Below are 15,453 nucleotides of genomic sequence, written 5' to 3'. Positions count from 1 at the left end.
TTTGGATTGTGATAAAATTTTTGACATTACATGGGTTTTTTTTACACAAAACAAATGCCAAGATTTTACAAATCAATTAAAGATTTCTTCTTCAAACTTTTTAAATCTAAAATTAAATAGTTGACACAGCATAGGTTTCTGACACAGAATGAATGTGGTCTAATGAACTTAAAAGGTTTTTTTTGCCTTTGAGCAATTCACTATGCTGTTGAATATTAATCCTCTCAAAAAAATGTTTGAAGAAATTTTCTTTTTATTTATGAAATCTGAAATGAGAAAAATTTAACCCCCCCCTTTTTTTCACATCCCCGTTTCCCTTTTTCAAAACTGATATCAATTCAAATTTCTAATGGAGTTTGCAACAATAACTACTCATTTAAATACATCATAAAATATTAAGATGTAAAAAAACTGCTTGTTATCACTGAATGGTAAAGATTATTTAAATTTATCAGTTGGTAGTAAAAAGTGTATATACATTGTATATTGTATATAACAAAGATTTAAGTTGATTCTGGACAAAGAAAGATAACTCCAATTAAAAAAAAATCTTGCTATTGCACAATATTGTGCAATAGGATATTTCTTGCTTACTATTCTGGACAAAGAAAGATAACTCTAATTAAAAAAAATTTGCTATTTCACAATATTGTGCAATTAGATATTTCTTGCCATTGCACAATACTGTGCAATTGAAAAGACTTGCTATTGCACAATACTTAATATAATAATTTTAGATCCTGATTTGGACCAACTTGAAAACTGGGCCCATAATCAAAAATCTAAGTACATGTTTAGATTCAGCATATCAAAGAGGCCCAAGAATTCAATTTTTGTTAAAATCAAACTTAGTTTAATTTTGGACCCTTTGGACTTTAATGTAGAATTTGAAATTTGAAAACAGGACCAAAAATGAAGAATCTACATACACAGTTAGATTTGGCATATCAAAGAACCCCAAGGATTCAATTTTTGATGAAATCAAACAAAGTTTAATTTTGGACCCTTTGGACCTTAATGTAGACCAATTTGAAAACTGGACCAAAAAACTTCAATAATCAAGAATCTAAGTACATTTTTAGATTCAACATATCAAAGAACCCAACCGATTCATTTTTTGTCAAAATCAAACTAAGTTTAATTTTGGACCCTTTGGACCTTAATGTAGACCAATTTGAAAACGGGACCAAAAGTTGAGAATCTACATATACAGTTAGATTTGGCATATCAAAGAACCCTAATTATTCAATTTTGATGAAATCAAACAAAGTTTAATTTTGGACCCTTTGGGCCCCTTTTTCCTAAACTGTTGGGACCAAAACTCCCAAAATCAATACCAACCTTCCTTTTATGGTCATAAGCCTTGTGTTTAAATTTCATAGATTTGTATTTACTTATACTAACGTTATGGTGCGAAAACCAAGAAAAATGCTTATTTGGGTCCCTTTTTGGCCCCTAATTCCTAAACTGTTGGGTCCTAAACTCCCAAAATCAATACCAACCTTCCTTTTGTGGTCATAAACATTGTGTTTAAATTTCATAGATTTCTATTTACTTAACCTAAGGTTATTGTGCAAAAACCAAGAAAAATGCTTATTTGGGCCCTTTATTGGCCCCTTATTCCTAAACTATTGAAACCAAAACTCCCAAAATCAATCCCAATCTTTCTTTTGTGGTCATAAACCTTGTGTCAAAATTTCATAGATTTCTATTAACTTAAACTAAAGTTATGGTGCGAAAACCAAGAAAATGCTTATTTGGGCCCTTTTTGGCCCCTAATTCCTAAAATGTTGTGACCAAAACTCCCAAAATCAATACCAACCTTCCTTTTATGGTCATAAACCTTGTGTTAAAATTTCATAGATTTCTATTCACTTTTACTACAGTTAGAGTGCGAAAACTAAAAGTATTCGGACGCCGGACGACGACGACGACGACGCCGACGCCAACGTGATAGCAATATACGACGAAAATTTTTTCAAAATTTGCGGTCGTATAAAAATGCATCTTGCAATATTATCTATCTAGACTTCATTGATGTCAAAGAATTCAAGAATATTCTTCTGTTGGAGGGAGCATTTTGCATTTAAAGGTGCATGCAAAATGCATTTGCTAATAGACATAAAGAAAGTCTGTGCACGCAATAGGAGGTTCCTAATGCAAGAGCAATCTGTAATATCTTAACTATATCTCTCCCTTTTTTTTAGTTTTAGTTACCTGTTTTCATCAAAGAGGGTGGTAAAGGCTTATTTTTCGTGCAGCATGTTTTGCCATTTTTATTTCATGGCAGCCATGAAAAAGGTTCATTTTAACGTGTTTCATGAAATCAGTAAAAAGATCAATGTGCAAGAAATTTTGAATTGTTCATTCATTGTGAAATGGGAATTTTATTTCGCGTTCTTCAATGCAAATACCCCCCCCCCCCCCCCCCCCCATGCCCCTCATCAAAGCCTTAAATTTGTTGCTTTAGTATTATAGATAATGATATGTCTGTCATTAATTACGAGTTTAACTTACAGTGTTTACATATCTAGAATGGAACTCAGGAGCTTCTTGTAGAAAGGTTAAACCCGGATGTGTTTCTACAATATCCTGAAAATAAGGAAACAAACATTACAGAAAGTTGTCACACTTCTAATTAGCTAACAAATAAGCAGGTAGCTGTATTGGACAAATGTTATTCAAAGGTTACTCTATGGTTTGGTACCTCTTGAGTGTTGACAACCTTGCAATTGCATTTATAGATGTTACTCATTAATGAGATTCTATCTCATTGAGTTTACCTTACATTCTAAAATGACATTCTTTTTTCACTTTGAAAACAAAGCCTTGTTCTTATTCCAATAGACCTTGTCACTATTAGGAATCTATGACACTTGAACTATTGAACTCCTAAAACAATACTTTTTCCATTGTGTTGCAGGACATTTTTGTGTGTGATGTAAAAAGAATTCGTGAACCTTTGTGATGTACGGTAATGGGCGGATAAATAGTAATAAGGTGTATAGAACATGGGGTGCACATGTTTGCATCAAAATTATAAATATCAATGTCAGTTGTTATTTGAATATGCTGGAGATCAAAAAGAACATTTCTGTTGATGTTGCTGGCAGAATGGATATATCAACACCACTGCATGTGGCATGTTGCATGGTATAATGTAAGGTATGACTTTACCTGAACTAAAGGTATTAAATCTGCTTCATCGACATAATCTCTACCCTGTGGACTGTGTACTGTTAGTAACTTTACAAACCTTGACGCAGCATCATGACAAACAGAAAATACTCTGAAATTAGTATTAAAATTATAAATTATTCAGTGAAAAATAAGAAAACTACTCTGAAAATACATGCCAAATTCTGTATGTGCCTGTCCTAAGTCAGGAGATTGTAATTCAGTGGTTGTAGTGTTGTGTATCATATTTGTTTTTCGTTCATATTTTGTACATAAATCAAGCTTTTAGTTTTCTTATTTGAATTGTTTTACATTTGTCATAGCTGCCTTTTATAGCCATCTATCCAGGATGGGTTTTACTCATTGAAGGCCGTACAATGAACTGTAGATGTTAATGTCTGTGTCATTTGGTCTCTTGAGGAAAGTGGTCTTATTGGCAATCATACCACAATTTTTATTTGCATTAAAGAACCGTGGGACAAACTAACATACTCCATGGCCACTGTAATGGTGATTATTTACCTAACCACTAGATCTGCAACTGAGGTCTATCCTGTTTGTTGCAAAACATGGCATATCAAATAGTATAAAAGAAGAGGCTCAACTGGTAAAGATCACATTTTGGGAAAAAAAATAATTGATGCAATTGGTGAATATTTGAAGTCAGTTTATCTTTAAACATTTTCAGCAAATTCGCCCTGTCAGATTTTTTCTATCTCTTACAGTTTGCAAGATATGTCAATTAATGCATCCTGTCACTATGTTCTATTTTAAGTCATTTGGGCCACTATCAATTAACTGACCAGAGCTTAAGCAGATATTTTAAGGATGATTCATTCCATGAATGGATGAAATTTGTTCAATAATTGTTTGGGTGAAGATATTTGAAGAAGTTTACAACAACAAAGATAGATGCCAAATGATGGCAATAGCTGGTTTTCCTTAAAACCAGGTGACCTCAAAGAATATGTATGTTTTAGTGCAATTTTATAAATGATTTGATTGTTAAAGTTAGTTATCGACACCTCAACGCAAAAAGGCTACATTTTGTCTAAATAACTGTATACCACCTATAGTTTCCTTATTAGTAACTTACTTTCTCCACATGGCAGCAAACATTTGGAAAGTAACGTAACCATTTTTGTTCCCTCCTGACGCCGTATATAACAAACTCTTCCAGTACAGAGGTAGATTAATGACCTATAACAGAGAAAACAGGTTATTTGTAAATAACAGTAAAAAAAAAAGTAATACTGACACGGAACGTCATCGTTGTCATCAATTCACAAGTCATCGTCACAGAATTATACGACTTTTCAAACTTTCTTTTTCTCTTTTTACTTTCTCTCCTCTTTGTTCACCTATGAAAGCTAGTATTGTATTGTATAAACTGTTTGTTTTATATGCATGTCCATTATATTATACTATTATTGTAACTTTATATTGTATTATGGAGAAGACTTCATAAGTATGATTTACTTGTGTCTAATCCATTTTGCTTTAATTCAGCAAATAAATAAAATTGAGAATGGAAATGGGGAATGTGCCAAAGAGACAACAACCCGACCATAGAAAAAAACAACAGCAGAAGGTCACCAACAGGTCTTCAATGTAGCGAGAAATTCCCGCACCCAGAGGCGTCCTTCAGCTGGCCCCTAAACAAATATATACTAGTTCAGTGATAATGAACGCCATACTAATTCTTATCTTAGCACTGCCCATATCCAAATAGGCTTAATTGCTGTAGGGGTGTAAAATTTTCTAGGTCATCCCCGGTCTTTAAAACTAACAGTAAAAAATAAAATATACAAAATATAAACAGGTACCACAAATGTTATTTCACCTTTATTAGATTTATTTAGTAAATATCTTATTAGTGTTAAACTCAATGCATTCAGGGACCACGCTGTGTGTCCCAATGTCGCAATTTGTGATATTTTTTTCATCAGGCAATAAAATACGGCTGCCATTTTTGAATTCATGTTGACTGCACAACTGACATTTCATAGATAAAACATGTTCTGTAATACCAGAATGTAGGAGATGGAATGGAGTGAGCCAATTTTTAATAAGTATCAGTTATTATTCACGATTGTTTACAAATTTTCTTTTGATGATTGCATATAAAAATGCAGTTATTGAGTTTCTCCTATATATAATACTGATATTTTATAACATTTACTTAATTAAGCTTCAGATCTCTCCCTTTATAATACTGAGATTTTTAAATGTGGGAAATTCTTGACCTTTTTTCATTTCCTTTTTTCGTTATCATAATAATCATACCCTATTCATAACATGAAAAAGTCTGCAATAATTATTTACCTTTCATCCAATTTACTTAATCACATCATTCATTTACCAAGTTATTATTTCAAAACATTTTATGATGATATATTTTTTGTTCTGCATACATCTGGATTATTCATAAAGCTGACAGAGGTAACCAGCTTGGATAAAACAGACAGCATGAATAACGGCAAATAATCAACTGAAGAAGATCTGACACACTTTTAATTAATTTCTTTTATGTTTTGCCAAATTTTTGACATTTCCCTAATTTGAGGTTACTGGATTGTAAGTCTGTTCTCAGAGCACTGAAGTTGTGTCAGCATAAAACATATAATGTGCTTATAAATGAAATTTACAGAAACTTGTTTTTTCCAAATAATTTTTGATATAATTTTTATTATTTTCAATCTACAATTTAAAATGTAACAAAATAGATTTTCTTGAATCCATTATCATGGTTTTTTTTAACTCACTAGTTAACATAACATAGACGAGGCATGCTGTCAAAAATAGTATTATAATTAATATAAATTATCTGTATTTTTTTGTATTTTTTTTGTATTGTTTAATGTTTATCGATTTGTCATAAATATGTCTGTCTGTCTGTCTGTTTTGTTTTGGTTTTGTATTGGTTTGTTTATTTAGTAACAATCCTATTGTTTGGATTTTAAACTTATAAAATTCTTATTCTTATTCATATTTTTATTCTAACATAATGCATTGCATTGATTTTTAATGTGTTTAACAGTTTTTTTTGTTTTTGGTGAACTACATCGATAATAATCCTTATGGCACCACATGTAATTAAGTGAAGTTAAGATTGGTTAATGGCTGTAACTTGGTGACATGGCATGGAAAGTCCTGTGTGCGATAAATTCATTATAAGTTAACACCCGCTACAGATCCATAGAGGTTTAGTAAAATAAATTGGGGTTTGGCCTCATCCCCTATGGATTTTACTAACCCTCCCTTTCTGACAGTGTGTTGGTCTAGTACAAAGAAGTACTATCATTGATTATATAACTGCAAAACAAATACCATTGACTTATCATAAGTGGTTTCCTTTAAACTGACCTGACCACAAACTTTAAACTGTAAACAATTCAAAAGTTTCAAAAGTCTAAGACCATAATCAAAGAGGCTGAGCCAAATAATCTCCATGGAAATGAGACACTTGCATGATTATTCAACTGCCTACCAATATCTAAAACTGACTAACTTAAAACGAAGTCAGTAGACCATTACTGAAGAAGCAGGACCAAATAATATCTATGGAAATGAGATTTACCAATACTTATACAACTACCGGTAGTTACCAAATAGCCTGATACTAGTAGTTCCCTTAAAACTGACCTTAAATTGTTACCACCATCCACACCACGACAAGAAACATCATGGCTAAGTCTAGGTTTTTTATTTTACAAATTCTAGACATTGTGAGTTAACACGAAACTTAAATTACATGTATCTCATAGCTATTGCCATAAAGTAAAGTTTAAAAGTTGTTTAGTTCTTAAAGGGAAAATTCGATTTTTTACTTATGGTTTAAATATGTTCATTATGACAAAATATATATATTCACAAAGTTTTATCGCTATATGTCCAGTAATAAAGGAGAAATTCAACAATTAATGAAAAATTATTAACTACTTCCTGTAGGTCGTGACGTTTTCTCCTGGTTTTTGCATGCCGGGATTTAAAATACAATCAGTAAAAGTCTTGGTTTTTAATGATATTTAAACGTAATAGTAAGCGCGCCGATGACTTATGGTTTATCTAATAAACATCCGATAATAAGAAGATAAGACGCACAGACGTGCAATTGTACACATTCATGAGATAAATTTTCTATGTTAAACGTATATATTCGAATTATTTTTGTAGACAACCTAAAAAGTTATAAATTTATTAATTAATGCATTTTCGGACTGATATATGAGGTGAACAAATTAAAGTACAATAATCTGTAAAGACAATATGTTGGTGTACTCTTATTGACCTTTTACTATCTCTGCTATGACTAGATTTATACGATGTGTGTATTCACGGTTCTGTGGCAAATTGAATACTCGTAGATGGCTTGTTGAAAGGTAAATTGTTATTTGCACTTCGGTATTTAACCACGCCTCTAGGGCACACCTTGCCAGGTGTGACTGTCTATTCGGATCAGTGGATTATAAAACAAGGGAGCATTCAATATACACATCTATAATACTAATTCAAGTTTGTGACAAATAAAAATAGATCGCCGTGGAATTATTTAATTATATTTGCTGTATCATTTATTTCAATTCAAATAAATTAATTTACTAAGTAATAAACAATTTTCGGTTAAAGACGGGAAACTTAATTCATGTGTCAGAATGAAATGATATACACCTCTTGTCCTTGATTTAAGTCTCATTAAAAAGGGGAAATTAGAAATAGCTTTACCAAAGCATTTTGATTTTCTTTATTAGGCAAAAAATGTACGAGAACACTTACATTTAGACTTTTGAAAGCCATGTATTAATTGATATCTGAAACTATCTGAAGATAAGTAGATAACTCTACCGAAGCGGAGTATAATATGTACGAACAAAGAAAAAATACTTTTGTTTTTAAATCTTTGCACATTTATGATTAATTATTGTTATCTATTACTCATTCAATTACTTAATTGGTACCTAAAATATGTCTACCGCTTGGCATTAAAACTCGGTGTAGTAGGAAGGGGTTATGTCATATACTAGATTATATTATTTGGATGAGGATTTGAGCTATCCTATAAAACACATTTATTAGTTAACTACATTCGAGACCAAAGGATATTAACTCAAATGATTCAATTAACTTTACTCACATATTACTTATATGTCTATCTTATGATTTTTGCGTGCTTGTTTTTATAGAACAGTTTATATATGGTTCAAAAATTTATCATAAAATCATAACTAAAAATGTCTTGTTCGGAGAATGATAGTACTATAACAGTGGTTCCAGTCAGTCAAAAGAGTCAGATTTTGACGAGTATGGTCATTTTGGGTACGCACTAGAGCCAGAGTATACCGAAGAAGAGCTCCATGAAATGGAAGCTGCAGAAAGTTCCCGAAATCAAGATATCCTTAGCAACCATCTCTAGTTTTTAAAACACAGATTGGTGTTCGTGTACTAAATGCATACTTATGCCGTTATTAACAGAATGTCTTTGTTGCCACGAATTTACTCTCTTTGATGGTAATATTGAATTGGGTGAATGCATTAGTAACAGCATCGATTTCAGAACAGTTTGTCTGAACCCGGTTGTTCTTGAAACTAACTATATAAGTTTTTTTAAGTACAATCGTATTCATATTATACATGTTAAACAAATATTAAACCTATCTGTTTATTGTTTTCCGCCCCGATGTCTGCTCATCGCCCAGCAGAAATAAAGTTTGTCGCACGAAAAAATGGTGTTAATTCCAGAGTCAAAATTTAAAGAACTTATTTTCCATGTTTTCTGGTATTGTTCGAAAGAGAATTGACCTAACAGAAGAATTACTATCTTAGGCTGTCAGTAACACATGTAGAGGGGTCTCTAAAAACACCGCAAAGGACCTCCTTTGTGCACAAAGGAGCACTAAGGACCCTAAAAAAGTTTGATAAGAGCACAAAGGACCTGAAATTCCCTTTAAAGCATAAAAATATTATGATTCCTGAAGAAAAATATAAAAAAAATAAAATAATTTCAATAAAAATTGCGATTTAATGTACGATTGGATGTTATCACCGATATCTGATTGGAACCGACTTTATATCCGGGAAAGTGATAGCTCATGTATGTAAAATTCTAAATCTATACCAGTGCCAATACAGAAACAGCCAGTTCTAACACTTTTATTAAATGATAATAAGAAAATTAAAAACCGTAATCAATACAGGGCCAATACGGCTTTTTTCCCGCCTTTTCTGTATTGGCCCTGTTTTTTTCCCCGCTTTGGCCCTATTCGAAGAGCAATATTAAATCTTGATTTATATCGACAGTGTAACGTTTTCAGTATTGCACATGCTGATTTATCCGTATAAGGGCTTATTTGCTAATATCATTTAATATTTTTGTTTATTCTGCACAACTGAAACAAAGTATGTACCGACATTTTCTAACTTGACGATTCTTAAATTGCTTTTGCGAAAACGTTTCTAAGACACAAAGGGAACAAACAGTATGAGATTTATTCTAAAGGTATAGGAAATTGGTTTGAATTTTTTAATCCGTTTTTCAGAAATTTCAATACCGTGAGTCTTTGTTTTCTCAAATTTTATTCGCACAAAACAAAGTAGTTTTACTGAGAGTGATGCATGTTGAAATTGTGAAGTTTGAATGTTTCAATGAAGTACTCTCTAATATTAAGGTCTTTTACTTCTTATAAAATTTAGAGTAAAATGGTTTTCTCATATTTTTTTTAAACTTCAATAGACGCCGATGTCTTTGATCGCCGCTTGTGAGATCTATATTTCGAAAACTGGTATATTATTATTGTGCATATGTCTATAGTTTTCTTTTGTTTTTTTAAATAAATTTATAATTTAAAAATACATATTATTTTCTGAATGTAATTGTTTTTAAAGACAGTCTTGTAACGCTAATAATTAACTGTAAAGAATTTATAACGTTTTTTTCATCCCAAGTGCTATCAAGTCTTCATGAAACAATCCTTATTAATGCTCGAGTCGAAATCTTGACCAACAATGTTTGCTTTATTTTTGTTCGGTTTATTGCCCAGTCTGTATTTATATCATATGTTTGTGTTTTCTCAATATTTTCTAATTCATGAATGTATTACTAAGTAAAATCTTATAGAAAAGGGTCGTATCCAAACCGATACCGGTGATTATACCAAATAGTACATCATAAAAAAATCGCAATTTGTATTGAAACTATTTTAATTTTTTTACATTTTTCTTCAGGAATTATACTATTTTAATGCTTTAAAGGGAAATTAAGGTCCTTTGTGCTCTTATCAAACTTCTTTGAGGTCCTTAGTGCTCCTTTGTGCTCCTTTGTGCACAAAGAAGGTCCTTTGCAGTGTTTTTAGAGACCGCATGAAGAGCAGTGGGTCGTTGTTGGACATGTAAATCTTATAAAGTGTATCATCTGTTAAATTTGCAGGTCACTGAAAGGGGAAGTTCCATACGGAAGTAGGTTTTGAGATTGATTTTTTTTTTTATATCCAGTGACACATTTTACATGCGTATTCTTGAACGTTTGATACATCATTTACTCTCAAATTGCAAAAAACGAAAACTTCCACTTGTATTTATAGTATTTGTTGAAATAGTCCTGGTCTCACAACGTATAATACTCAATCTATTTGACCAACGATATTCACAAACAAAAGACAACGAATTTTATGTCATCTTTCCCTATTTTTGAATGTAACTTATAAAAAGCTGTTCAACTGGCAAGAATACCACTAAAGCGGATAAGCAGTTTATTCTTTTAATTGCTATCATATCACGGCAAGAAAGAAAATAAATCCCGAAATTGATTTGAAACTTTAATACTCAATAGTATTCCTAGAAAATACTCACACCCCTTTGGGATTATTAGTGTACGTCCAGTTGCATATATTTTACATGAATGTCGGAACAATTGTGATGATGACGAATTTCTTCCTTTATTCGAGAACAATCTAATTGATATATAAAACTGGGATTTTACTATGTTCATAACTTCGATGAACCAAAGCAAGATATATATCGACCTGTATTTAAATCAAACTGGTTCTCTTCTTCTTCTTCTTCTTCTTTTGGTATACAATATAGTCTGATACATGTATATATTTTGAATTGCACTATAGTTCCGTAACTTTCTACCCAGGCGTATAAGCCAACATCGACAAGTGCGTACATTTTTTAAATCAATATTTTTGGTATGTTCCAGTCTGTCCTTTACTATTGACAAATTACATTTTCCCAAATTAACCCTCGGAAAAAATATGTATATAGATTTTTATTTCTTCAAATCTTTTTTTTTTTTTTGTGGTATTTTTTATATTTTCATAAATAATATTCTTTACACCAGAAATGTTATTTATAAACAAGCGTACGAGTTAAGTTATTGGCATCATATCACTTTCGGACACACAAGACAGAGATGTGTATTATACACCTGATAGTTCAAAATGGAAAGTTATTAGTCTGCCGTGTACACTGATCAATACCTACAGAAGTGAAACGATGCATGAACTTGCAAGCCCGACAGGAAATCGCTTGAATACCTGGATGTGTCACCTGAGTCCTCACACCCCTCACAATACCTTTGGGAGTAATACCTTTAGCCATGCTGGTGATCAGATGAGGAAAGATCAGAATTTATTTGAATAAAGTTTATTACTTTAAAGAATTATGAAAACAATTTTCACGGAACACTTATTTATTATTTGAACTTTGACTTTTTAACTCATTCCAATATTAACAGTTTAAAAATAACAGATATATAATAATGGTCATTTTCCCTCAGCATTTTCCGTATCAAGTTTATAGTTAGTCAGATAAAACAATCGTACGATTGACAAGATATCGACACGCAATTACGACTACATCGGTTACTGTAGTTTTGGTTCTTTTGTGTTTTATAGACATATCGTGATTATAATCGTAGAAGATGACAAAATGGCGGAGCGTAGAAAATTGATACTCAAAATTTAAAATCGATGTTGATCTCTTATCTAGCGGAATAAAACTTTAATATCTATAAATTTTAGCCTTTTTATACAGAATGGACATAATATCAATTTTTGATTTTTTTGCGAAGTTTCCCTTTAAGACTAGTGTAAAATATCCGCAATTTTGTGATAAACATTTTTTTTTCAAATTAAAGCAAATGTATAATGACAAGGAAGAACCATGTTTCAATAATAGAATCTATTTACTTGTTACACAAAGTATAAAATTACCCTTTCCTCATAGTTAACAGAATAAACATTAATCAAGGTTTTAAGTGTCCTTTTTAAACTTTTAACTTACTATTTATGCATGTTATGCAGGGGTTTTGATTAATGTATCACAGCCTAAATAAAAGTGAATATGATAAAGTTACTGTTTATGTTCTGTTAAATCTATTGGATTACTAAGATTGTATACAAATGGTCCACTTCCAACACAGAGATATTTCAACGCTATGGTATATTACAACTATTAAAGTATAGCTATTTTTGCTGATTAAAATCATCTAAAATATGTAATCAGGGTGTCATATCTGTCCATGAGTTTATAGGCAGGTCATATTTCAAATTAAAAATATCTTAAAACATTGATAGATTCTGAGATTATTATGTCAAACCAAATCATTCTTTTGAGCAGGTTATAAATTCCTAATTACCACTCTGTTTAAATATCATGCTTCTTTAAAAATGTCATTGAATTTGTAAAAATTTAAAATAGACAAGAGGCTGTCACAACGACAGCAAACCGGATTTATTAACATTTATTTGTGTCCTGGCAATATCACAAGAACCATTACTGATGAATGGTGAAAGTGAAAATCGTCAATATCAAATTTGACCTCCATTTTGTCATCAGTATCAACATATTAAAATTTGAAAAGCTTAGATTGAATGGTTCATGAGTAAATGCAACAACGTGAATGGAAACACCATTTTACGATCTTTCAAGAACCATAACTCCTGAACGGTAAAAGTCAAAATCGTCATTATTGAACTTGACCTCTATTTTGTCATCAGTAACAACATATTAAAATTTCAAAAGCTTTGGTTGAATGGTTAATGAGAAAATGCATGGACACGACGGAAAACACCATTTTTCAATCTTACAAGAACCATAACTCCTGAACAGTAAAAGTCAAAATCGTCATTATTGAACTTGACCTCCATTTTTCATCAGTAACAGCATATTAAAATTTCGGAAGCTTTGGTAGAACAGTTCATGCATAAATGCACGGACAAGACTGGAAACTCCATTTTTCAATCTTTCAAGAACCATACACCTGAATGGTAAAAGTCAAAATCGTCATTATTGAACTTCACCTCTATTCTGTCATCAGTAACAACACATTAAAATTTGGGAAGCTTTGGTAGAACAGTTCATGCGTAAATGCACGGACACGACTGGAAACTCCATTTTTCAATCTTTCAAGAACCATAACTCCTGAACCGTAAAAGTCAAAATCGCCATTATTGAACTTGACCTTCGTATAGTTGTCAGTAATAACATATTAACATTTTAAAAGCTTTGGTTGAACGGTTCATGAGTTAATGCACGGACAACATATGATTGCCGCCCGAATGTGGATTTTTATTTGTCAACTTTTCCTGAAAAGCAACTCAATGCTTTCTTTCTGTACAATCTTTTAAAAGCAAATAATTAACATAATAAGCTGCCGTTTCTTTAATTCACCACAAAAAAGTTATTTTTATCTTATTTAGAAGAAAACACAGCAAAAAATATATATCTCACAATTTCCTTCACTTTCTGCAGAAGTGTTCTTAATTACGAGTACTTTCAAATTTTCCCAGAAGGACCAATAATTACTAAGGAACTCTGACACATAAATTTGTGGAACCAGAAATAATCAAAAGCATCTACAGAACTAAACAAATGTGTGTAAAACAAACAGAAATAACCTGCCAAACTAAAGATCTGCCACATTATTGTTTTATTAGTGTCAGTGAAATTGTAGAATTCTGAGGTTACACTCATGAAGGTCCTGTTATTAACACTTCCTTACTTATGTCTATTTCATGTGTAATTGATAACTCACTACTTTCTGATTACGCTATTCCTGAGTACTTATATAATTGATGATATATACATTGAGATCACGCCCAAAACAGAACTGTTAACTCAATCTGATCATAACTAATTTAACGCTGTACTCAAGGACCACTTAATTATAGCCAGTCAATTTATAAACAGCATGTTCTTGGGATATATCAAAATTACATGTTTCATTTACAAAATGTGGAATAGTTTCAAGAAAAATGTGAGGAAACTTGACAAATTCTGACTACCGCTCTGTCATCACTTTGCTTATTATGATAATAAGCTGTATAAAAATATACATTTCCTCGTTTATGTCTACAAGAATTATCAAAGATACAAACCTTAGTAATTGGTCCAAAATTATGCAGTAAGGCTTTACCACCTTCCAATTTAGAGAATTCCTTTGACACTTTGTCCAATATTTTTTCTGTCTCTTCTTTGTTAATTGGTTTTCCGTATGGATAATAAAATTTAGGAATATTAACATTTTGTAAAGTTTTGCCAGCATCATGTCGTTTTGTGTCTTTAGATGTATCTGTGACTGTCACTGTTGTGATTGTAGATGTTGCTGTAGTCAAAGAGGGAGATAACTCTTTATTTTCCTTGTCTCTCTCCTTTATTAACTCATGGTCTTTCTTTATGATTTCTTTCACATCTTTTCCAGTTTGAACAGTAAGATTAGTCTGAAAATAAAGAATGACAAGATTCTTAAAAGTAAATAGGAATATATTTTTCATGTTAGAAATCAACACTCAATGTACATTCTAAGCAGAAAATTCATGCATTTTACTGATTTTTTAAAGAATGATATCTAAGTTATGTTTTCATTAACCCACTTTTAGAAATGTAAACGCATCATTAATCCATGGTTTGGTGTTGTCATGGGTAACAGATTAATTATAATTTAGGGATGTCAGCTCAGTGACTAAGAATAACTGATTGAATACTCCTTGGTTTTACCAAACTTGCTTAGAAAATATCTACAAAATTGACAATAAACAATCATGATTGTGATGTTTTGAAGATTTTTGTCTTATTGGCGTTAAGTCCCTTAGAGACAGGCATTATAAACACCCTCCAAATCTGTGTATAGACTTACAATAGTTTGTTCCTAAATTAGATGCAGGCCTGTAAAGTAAGGGATGGTCCTATTTTATGATTTTTGTATAGATATGCACGGCTGAATCAACCAGAAGCACAATGTAGCTAGCCATTCCACTATTACCTTGTATAAATGGT

General features: G+C 31.6%; 1 protein-coding gene across 21 annotated transcripts in view; it reads right to left on the bottom strand.

Moving 5' to 3' along the window:
• The window catches only part of LOC139514673 (serine/threonine-protein phosphatase 2A regulatory subunit B'' subunit alpha-like), a 62,562-nt gene that overhangs the window by 17,217 nt on the left and 29,892 nt on the right, over positions 1-15,453 (bottom strand). For all 21 annotated transcript variants that reach the window (XR_011662661.1, XR_011662660.1, XR_011662658.1 and 18 more), the window contains 4 exons: positions 14,556-14,897; positions 4,274-4,377; positions 3,178-3,289; positions 2,518-2,592 (listed from right to left, as the gene is read on the bottom strand). Coding sequence is in view for 17 of the 21 variants with exons in the window: in XM_071304149.1 (XP_071160250.1) it covers positions 2,518-2,592; positions 3,178-3,289; positions 4,274-4,377; positions 14,556-14,897 (633 nt within the window). In the remaining 4 variants the exon portion in view is untranslated. The remainder of the gene's footprint in view (positions 1-2,517; positions 2,593-3,177; positions 3,290-4,273; positions 4,378-14,555; positions 14,898-15,453) is intronic.

The sequence above is a fragment of the Mytilus edulis genome, chromosome 3, assembly GCF_963676685.1.
Source record: "Mytilus edulis chromosome 3, xbMytEdul2.2, whole genome shotgun sequence".
Lineage (NCBI taxonomy): Eukaryota > Metazoa > Mollusca > Bivalvia > Mytilida > Mytilidae > Mytilus > Mytilus edulis.
Note: the sequence above shows the minus strand (reverse complement) of the source record. Positions and strands in the feature narration are given on the sequence as shown.